The sequence below is a fragment of the Biomphalaria glabrata genome, chromosome 14 (assembly GCF_947242115.1).
Source record: "Biomphalaria glabrata chromosome 14, xgBioGlab47.1, whole genome shotgun sequence".
Classification (NCBI taxonomy): domain Eukaryota; kingdom Metazoa; phylum Mollusca; class Gastropoda; family Planorbidae; genus Biomphalaria; species Biomphalaria glabrata.
In genome coordinates this window covers 34,923,545-34,933,203 of record NC_074724.1, presented here as the reverse complement: position 1 = coordinate 34,933,203, position 9,659 = coordinate 34,923,545, and the positions used below count along the sequence as shown (strand labels likewise).

General features: G+C 39.0%; 1 protein-coding gene across 1 annotated transcript; it reads left to right on the top strand.

The window, feature by feature from the left end:
* Positions 1–5,537: 5,537 nt before the first annotated feature.
* On the top strand, positions 5,538–9,005 carry LOC129922987 (uncharacterized). The gene is made up of 2 exons (XM_056011553.1): positions 5,538–5,697; positions 7,830–9,005. Exons 1-2 carry the CDS (start codon positions 5,652–5,654, stop codon positions 8,837–8,839), a joined length of 1,056 nt encoding a protein of 351 aa, XP_055867528.1. The 5' UTR covers positions 5,538–5,651; the 3' UTR covers positions 8,840–9,005.
* Positions 9,006–9,659: the final 654 nt, after the last annotated feature.

Genomic DNA, 9,659 nt, shown 5'->3' with positions numbered 1-9,659 from the left:
ATTGCATACCATATACACAAATGACATTCAGAGCCTATCAGATGACACTCCCATCATAAAGTTTGGTGACGACACAGCAATCATTGGCCTTTTTGCAGGTGACGAAAATCTGTACCATTCAACAATTAACATTTGTTACCAATGGTGTATAGATAACTTTCTAATTTTAAATTTTCAGAAAACTAAAGAAATGGTAATAGATTTTAGAAACCTATAAAAGCCGGAGACGAAAGTTTCAGGTTAATGCCATTCTAGATTAGAATCATTGAGAAGTCAGAAGACTCTCAAGTCAACGATTCGTCTAGGAACTTTAGTGAGGCAAAGCGGGTGAGTTGGAAAAAGTGTATCATTATTATTTAGTGTGTCTTCGCCTGTAACATTTATGTTCATGTATCATCACCATGTTAACACTTAGTTGAATCTAAACATTACATTTGTGAAAACCTTTAAATATGTGTTCCTCATTTACTCGTCAATGTTGACTGTACCCCCAACGGGGGACATCCACCCTACAACTTAATTAATCCTATTGTCTATTTATGCATTTGTTATTCACTCATATCCATATTCATCTGGACCTACTCGCGTCTAGATAATTTCCTTATCTGTGCATATGTGCCTGTATATGTGCACATTTATATACATTATAATTATGCTTGTTTTTGCTATGCACGTACTGTGCTGTTAACATGCATCCTTTAGGCCCGAGAATCAGTCTCGCGTGTCTACACCATTATTTTCGGCCGGTCGGCCTGCATATTTATGCACCCTATTCTACCCCCCCCCCCCCCACTTCTTCTTGTCACGGTCATCTGGTCACGATCGACCGTTGACTTGTTTACCTGTGGGTCAATGAGGTCACAGGGGCTACAACCCTGTAAAATAGCCCCACCTGTTTCCCTCCTCATTTATGCCCTTGCCTTGTACATTTATATGTGTATTCGCAATAATATTATTATATTATTTGTATAGCAATTATTATCAGACCTTGTGAACTGTCGTTAACATGTATCTTAGTTAGTCTGAGGGAGACGCTCCTATCAAGGATGCGCCTCCTCGCCAACCAGCCTGTATGGTTTAATAATTCAGGCTCCTCTCACGTCTCATCTAATAGCCTCCTACATCAGGGCTGGCGTGTTTTGTTGCCTGAAGGCAGACCTCAGCAGCTCTCCACACATGTCACTCATCACCCTCGAAGAGAACTGACGGCATTCCAGGCTGAAATCCCAGGACCGGTCTGCACCTACTACGGGAGTAAGCCCACTGCGTGGCATCCCCCATATTCATCACACTTGTGCCTGCCTACCTGCAGGGCACCAGCAACTGGCTGCCAGCACAACGGAGCCTCAACTCACCCCACCCCGAAGGAGAATCTTGGATACAGATAAGTGAGAGACAGCCGAATAAGCAAACCATACACGAGTTCTATGAGCAACATCCCAGTGATGATATTACTATTAGCTTATAATTCGTTATAAATCACTCTGTACATCCCCTCCCCATACTCATCGATTGTATTTCTTCTTTTTTGAAGTAACGTCTGTATTATATAAGATAAGATAAGATTTCTTCTTAATTATTCTTTATTAAATATTTGTTCTTCCACAAAAATCATTAAGCTTTGCGTTTTGCTTGTGCCTGTCTATGTGCCTATATAATACCAACAAAATATTTACCACGTTGTGGCTCTAAGACTTTACCCCTAGGAGTCGCAGGCCATCATCCCCATCGGACCGCTAGGCGAACTTATTCCACCACAGTCGGATATTTAAATAGCCCACCACCCCTGGCTAAATATTTGATGGACATGATGCACGGACATCGCGAAACATAAAGATATTGACCGAATACCTCCTCCCCTCCCCATTTTTGTGCCAAAACAGTTAGTAGGAATCGGACATACATGTTTGTGTTAGTGAAATGGTCAAATAATCCTAAATCGTAGCTCCCTTACAAAAAACAAGTAGCTTACGCCTCTGTTAGGTCTACAACATACGTCCGGGGAAAGGTTTTGGCCTCAGGAAAAAGTTGTTTTTTTTTTAAATATTTATTTTGTTGTTTACAGCAATCGGATATTATTCCTTCATAACGACTGAATCAAATGCATAGACACCAGAAAGATGACACTTTTTTGTGCAGCCTCCTTCAGCTAGCTGTTGGTCCGACCACATACCAGACACAGAAATCTTAAAGCTGTCCAACATATACAGTATCAATGCGACAGTAAAAAGGTCCCAAACTTCGATGGGCGGGACTATGTAGTCCTCATGCCAGACAAACTAGCTTGACACACATAGGCAAAAACCTAAATGTTCCTAACTCTTCCCCAAAATATGTATTTTTTTTTTTAAATCACTACCAAATAAAACGTCATGCAAATTTATACTCTCCCCTTCTACAGGCCCATGTATTGTAGCGTCTGTAAGGTTGAATTAATTATGGTTTTTATATAGCGCTACTTTCATGCTTATATACATATACTAGACATAAATGGATAGCAGCACCAGGGACCAAGTTTCTAAGAGAGAAAGTAGTGAATTAAAATGCTACGAAAATAAGGGACTGCGCCGACCGAGGCTCGAACCTTTGACTCTGGATTCGACACCACCGTCTAGCGATAACGCACTAAGCGAACTTAACCTCTAGACCATCGGAATGTCCAAAAAGACATTCTTCCGATTCAGAGTCATTTCGCCCCAGTGGTCAAAGGTCACAAGCCCTAGCCCCTGCGTATAACATGTTCTTCTTCTTATCTTATCTTATATAATACAGACGTTACTTCAAAAAAGAAGATGATTACGTCCTACGCGTCAAGCATTTAGTCATGCATATTAACCAATGACTTAAATTCTGCCAAGTCACTGGTTTTCCTGGCTAGCTCAGGCAACCCATTCCATGCTCTAACAGCACTAGGGAAGAAGGAGCACTTGTACAAATTTGTCCTAGCATATGGGATGAGGAATGTGCCTTTATCTTTGTGTCTTTCTGTCCATTTCATTAAATTGTGTTTTTGTATTTGAAGATTATGGTTCAGTGTTTTATGTATGATTGCTACTTTACTTTTGAGTCTTCTGTCCTGAAGGCTTTCTAAATTTAGTTATTTTACTAAAGGTGTTACTCTAGTCAAATGTGAATATTCGTTCAGAGCGCTTTGGTCAATGGGGATGGGCGCTAAGTCGGGTGTCGAACCTCGAGCGCCCTAAATAGGTAACCAAGCCAAGTTCAAGCGTACTTAGCCTCTCGATCACGCTTCCCACAAATTGGAATGACCCTTTCTTTCTCTCTTTACCCCTTTTTCTCTCACTCTCCTTTTCTGTTTTCCTCTTCTTCCCTTTTCTGCTTCTTTTTCGTTCACCTTCTCTCTTTTCTTCTTCTCTCTCTCTCTCTCTCTCTCTCTTTGTCTCTCTCTCTCTCTCTGTCTCTCTCTCTGTCTCTCTCTGTCTCTCTCTCTGTCTCTCTCTCTCTGTCTCTCTCTGTCTCTCTCTCTGTCTCTCTGTCTCTCTGTCTCTCTCTCTCTGTTTCTCTCTGTCTCTCTCTGTCTCTCTCTCTCTGTCTCTGTATCTCTCTCTCTGTCTATCTCTCTCTGTCTCTCTCTCTGTCTCTGTATCTCTCTCTCTCTGTCTATCTCTCTCTGTCTCTCTCTCTGTCTCTCTGTCTCTCCTTCTGTCTCTCTCTCTCTGTCTCTTTGTCTCTCTCTCTGTCTCTCTTTTAACCCCAACATTTTTTGTTGCTCTTTTCTTTGCACCATACGCGTCGTAATATTCTGCCATTTAGACTAATATCTTCCATTGGAACGGCACACTCTCCCTTTCTCTCTCTTTCTCTCTTACTCCTTTTTCTATAATTATCTCTCTCTCCGTAATGCTCGCCCACATAGACTTTTGACTTGAATTGGAATGTCTTGCTTTTTAATATTCTCGCACTCTCCAAACGTAAACATAATAATGGCCCTTGAATACTAGTAGCACTTTTCTCGCCCCTTCCCTTCAACAAAAAAAAATTGTCATTCATACATTAAAAATATGAATTTTTGTTTTCGGCTTCTTAATTTGACCAATCAATTAAAATCATTTGATTTGATATCGAATACGAGAAATAGCTCAATAGAATTGAGATGCTACAGAAGGATCCTAGGCATCACATTCAAAGACCGCATCACAAACCAAGAAATCAGAGACAGTGTTACTGTAGCGATCGGAGCCCATGACGACCTGTTAACTATTGTAAAAAGACGAAAGCTTAAAACCTATGGCCACATTACAAGATCTACGGGGCTCACAAAGACCTTCCTTCAGGGAACAGTGCCAGAAGAGGCAGACAGAAAAAGCGATGGGAGGACAACATTAAAGAATGGACAGGCCTGCCATTGAGAGAGGTTCTAAATAAGGCAAAAAAAAAAAGGGAGGAATGGAGAAAGACGGTCGACAAGTCTTGCCTGGTGCCCCAACGGTCCAACAGACTAAGGGATAGGTAAAGGTAAAAAAGGTAGAGAAATAACGTGTACAATATGGATAGCGATTGTATACGTGTGGATTACTTCCCCTATACTTACGCTTTGTCCTTTTTTTGTTAATTTTTTTTCATCTTTTGCTTGTTTGAATTGTATATGTACTAGACAGCGCGGCTGATTCAGCAAATTCATGAAGAAAGCTTACAAAAACTCCAGTTCTCATTCTTAATCTTCGGAATCAAAGACATTGTCATTATCAATAATGGTTGAAATAATAGGCACTCGGTTGTACATCTAAAATTTCCCAACAGTCGATTGTTCTATTTAGGTCAGACCTTGTCTGAATAAACAATCATCAGTTCGATGTAAGTAAAATTTATCCATGGATCAAAATATGAATGTTCACCAAAGTTGTTACGACTTTAGTTTTGGTTTCTCCGCTTTATATCTAACAGAAACATTTTCAGTTATACATAAAACGGTAACCCGTCAAAATAGCGCGAACAAACTAGCGCGGACAAAATAGCACCGACAAAACAGCGCGACAAAATAGCGCCGACAAAATAGCGCCGACAAAATAACGCGAACAAAACAGCGCCGACAAAATAGCGCGGACAAAAAAGCGCGGACAAAATAACGCGAACAGAATAACGCGAACAAAATAGCGCGAACAAAATAGCGCTGACAAAATAGCGGGAACAAAATAGCGCCGACAAAATAGCGCCGACAAAATAGCGCCGACAAAATAGTGCGGACAAAATATATTTTAGTCATTTTGAAAGAAATACTTTAGATATCGTAAAACATGAATAGGGCCAATATATTTTTGTTTGTTTTAATGTTATCATAATTTTTCAGTCATTTTGCAGGAAACACTTTAGCTATCTTAAAACATAAACATGCAAACAGTAAGCAAAAATCATAATAAGTGTACTTGGAAAAGACACAGATACTTTTTCAATCATATATTACACACTTGCATTATAAGTCTGTTACTTTTTTTGTGCTATCACCACTGCTATGCAAACATCACATGCTTAATTAAACTCGCATCTGTCACCAGAGTAGTATTTATTTATAACAGGTTAGGGTTAAAATATTCAAGTATAAACCCTTACAACGCGTGTGGTATTTTAGCCTCTAAACATCACAATTGTGTATGCACTCATTGTAAAACAGTTCAGCACTTTAAGGGTTAACAATGTTTATATTAGTATTTCTTTATTTATTACCAAGCTTTGAAGCAGGTAAGTGATATGTGTGTGTATTGTAAGATTTGTTTCCCTTTTATATATATCAAAAATAAATTAATAAAAATAATTAAAAAGCTTAATTGGTTAATTTTTTTTTTATTGATTAATGTTTTGTTAAGAACAATGAATAATTATGCAAAGTTTAAACCTGATCCGGTAATAGGAATCTGGAGAACTAACGTATACAAAATTAGTAGCGGACGGACAGACAGACAGACAGACGGACGGAGCTTGTAATGAAGTTGATTTATAATTTCTCACGGGGAATAATCAAAAATAGTCTCAATGATCGCTTTAAGGTATTGAAAGATATTTTTTTTCGTGATAATAATTAATTATGCTAGCATTTAATACGATAAATGTACATATTTACCAGCACGCCCAAAGTAGGACAGAATAAAGAGAGGCCTTGCGAAAGATACAACTAGAAAAAAACTAGGCTTACGGTTTAATTGTAAAACATGTAAGTAAATAATTATGTTTTCATAATTTAGGTCACAGCTTTCGGGACGACCCTTCTGGAATGTACACATATGGACACGCCTAGTAGATATCGCTCGAGGTATATGCATGCGATAGTGTAAAAAGGGACTGGCGTCAAGCCTATAGCGTCTGTAAACCTGTCCAGACGCTTTGAGGGACACTATATAAAGAGAGTGAGAGACAGCGAAAGAGACAGAAAGAAGGAGAAAGATGAGACAGAAAGAGAAGGTCAGAGACAGAGACAAAAAGAGAGAGAGCAAAAGACATAGAGAGAGAGAAAGAGACAGACGGAAGGAGAAAGACGAGACAGGAAGAGAAGGTCAGAGACAGAGACAAAAAGAGAGAGCAAAAGACATAGAAAGAGAGAGAGAGAGAAAAAGAGACAGAAGGAAGGAGAAAGACGAGACAGGAAGAGAAGGTCAGAGACAGAGACAAAAAGAAAGAGCAAATACAGAAACTTTCAAGGAAGGTAGAAAGATGTAAGAGAGAGAGAGAGAGAGACAAAGTGAGAGACACAAAGACAGAAAGAAACAATGAGTTAGAGGTAGAGAAACAAAGAGAGAGAAAGACACAGAGAAAGACACAGAGAGAGAGAAAATGAAAGAGACATTGGCAGAGAGATGGAGACAAAGAGAGGGAGAGACAGCGACAGAAAGAAGGAGAAAGACGAGACAGAGAGAGAAGGTCAGAGACAGAAAGAGACAAAAAGAGAGAGCAAAAGACATAGAGAGATACAGAAAGACAAAGAGAGAGTCACGGAGACAGAAAGAAATAATGAGTTAGAGATAGAGAAACAAAGAGAGACACAGACACAGAGAAAGACAGAGAGAGAGAGAGAGAGAGAGTGAGAGAGATAGAGAGAAAATGAGAGAGACATTGACTGAGAGAGACAAAGATAGACAGACAGAGACAGGGAGTGGACCAGCATTACGGTTCATCACAGTACGTCTACTAAATAGTCAGACTTTTTTTTTTTTGTCAATTGTTTAGTATTTGGTTGTTACACTTTAATTAAGTATCCAAATATTTAAACCAAAGTTGGCAAGATCTTCAAATTGGTGGCTGTCTTGTCTTCACTTAGAGCAAAATGATTTTAAAGATTTTTTGCTTTAATTCGCAAATGTTATTTGATGTGGTATCTTTTTGTTTGTAGGCTGATAAGATAGTAAGACTGACCAACTGGATCCTACGACGAGTTTCTGTATAATAGAGACTAATCTTATTATTTTTTAATCTTTTTTTTTTTTAGTGTATGCTCACTATGCTTTCGAAATGCTAATCGTAGCGAAAATTTGTAATTATTTTTAATGTCTGTGACACTTAGAATATGTGGGAAGCGTGGTCGAGAGTGCACTTGAACTTGGCTTGGCTTGGCTACATAGAAGGGGGCTCGAGGTTCTACACCCGACTCGGGCAGAGTCGTGTTTACTGAGCGCCTGAAGGCAGCACGGAAAACCAACACCTAAATACCCCCTCCTCCCCCACTGATCCACAAATGAGATTGGACCAAAGCGCTCTGAGCATGCTATAAGCATGCTAAAAGCTATAATAATAATGTTTTTTTTTTGTTGTTGTTGTTGTTTATACAAGATGTGCTTATCATTTTCGTTGCTAATTATTATCTCCTTTACATATATTTCCAGCTTTGGTTATCAATGTGTCTCCAACTAAACTAGATGCTGGTCTGTCAAGAAACCTGAACGTAGAATGTCTCTCATCCCCTGGTGAAGTTCCCGCCATGTCGTATCTAACCTCCTTGTCTCTTTACTTCGCTAAAAATAACCCAGAGACGGAACAGAGTGATCATTTAGAAAGTCAGAGATTCAGCTATCTTGCTTCGATAAACAGCTTTGACTCCATTGTCAATGTCGAAACAGACCAAACTTCCAGTGTAAAGTACTTTGGTCAGATAAATAGAAGTAATGCATCTTTCCTTCGACTTACTTGGGAATACCCGGACTCGAGACAAGCCGGTGTGTACAAGTGTGAAGCCAATGGTATCAACGTGATTGGAAAGCCAGTGTCACTGACAGCCGAGTCTTCGGTCACTGCTGCAGATCCAGACACTAAACGTCTGATTACAGAACTACAGAAACTTTCAAGGATGGTAGAAGAAATTCAATTGCGTGTCAACAGTTCGGAAACGCGCATAGAATTTCTTGAGTCCGAAAGTCAATTAAAGTTCTTCAGACAACAGGCTGTCGAGGAAGCACTCTTCGTAGTGATACCAGAGTTTCAAGGGAGGAAATACATGCTGACCAAGAACAGACTTTTAATGACAGCTGATCAGGCTGTTATGTTGTGTGGGATGTTTGACGGCTACCTGGCTGAAATCGATACCGAGGCTGAATACAACTACCTTCGTGACCATATGTTTAAGCCAAGTTCTTTTGATTTTATTGTCACAGGGGCAACAGACGACAAAACCGAAGGTGTTTGGATCAACAGGTGTAGTCAATCTCGCGCAACTTTCTTCAATTGGGGAATTCAACAACCACAAGGGGGTAGGCTAGAAAACTGTCAATGTTTCGCCCGGTATGATAGCTGGCTTCAACACGATCTGACTTGCTCTGTGTTCACCTCCGAATCTGTTGGATTTCTGTGTGAAGTAGATAAAGACAGAAAACAACAGTGTAGCGCGTCGAAGTTATAAAAAAATGTACAAATATAATATACAATGTATAGATCTAGATAGATATACAAGATATTGAGAGAAGCTTTTGTTCATTGTAGAACTTAATACAAAAAAATAATAAGGTTTTAACCATAGACATAAATAAATATAGACTGGCCGATTAAAGAGTTTTATGAAACGAAAATTTGTGACTTACAATTTTGTGTACTTTATTATACAGCATTTATGAGCAGTATAAAAGTTAAGTATTCATATCTATTTCAGCCACACACCTATATATATTGTAAATAAGGAGGCAGTGTAGCTTTGTTTAATCTCTAAGAATGAAGATCGTGTAACTTTTCATAATTTGGAAATCCGAATACATTAGATATACATGTTTTCAAGTTACATGAAGTTACTTCCTTTTTCCAGTCCATATTTATTTATGTCTATGAATTTTTCATAATTCGGAAATCCGAATACAAAAGATATACATGTTTTCAAGTTACATGAAGTTACTTCCTTCGGCCAGTCTATTTTTATTTATGTCTATGGTTTTAACATATTTGCCATTAAGCGAATTAAAAAAAACAAAATAATTGTTCCGACAATGCAAATTGGTCTGATGGCTCGGGGATGGTTCCGAAAAAGGCCGTGAACTCCATAGGCAGTTGAGACCAGGCAAAAGGGATGCATGGTGGCAACTTAATCATGCGGAACAGGCCGTCCTAACTCAGTTCCGAGTCGGTCATTGTCCAAATTAGTGCTAACTTTGGACTGTTTAAAGAAAATTGCGACACACGGTGTCGCCACAGCATCGAATAATTAGAAACAACAGAAAACATTCTTTATATGA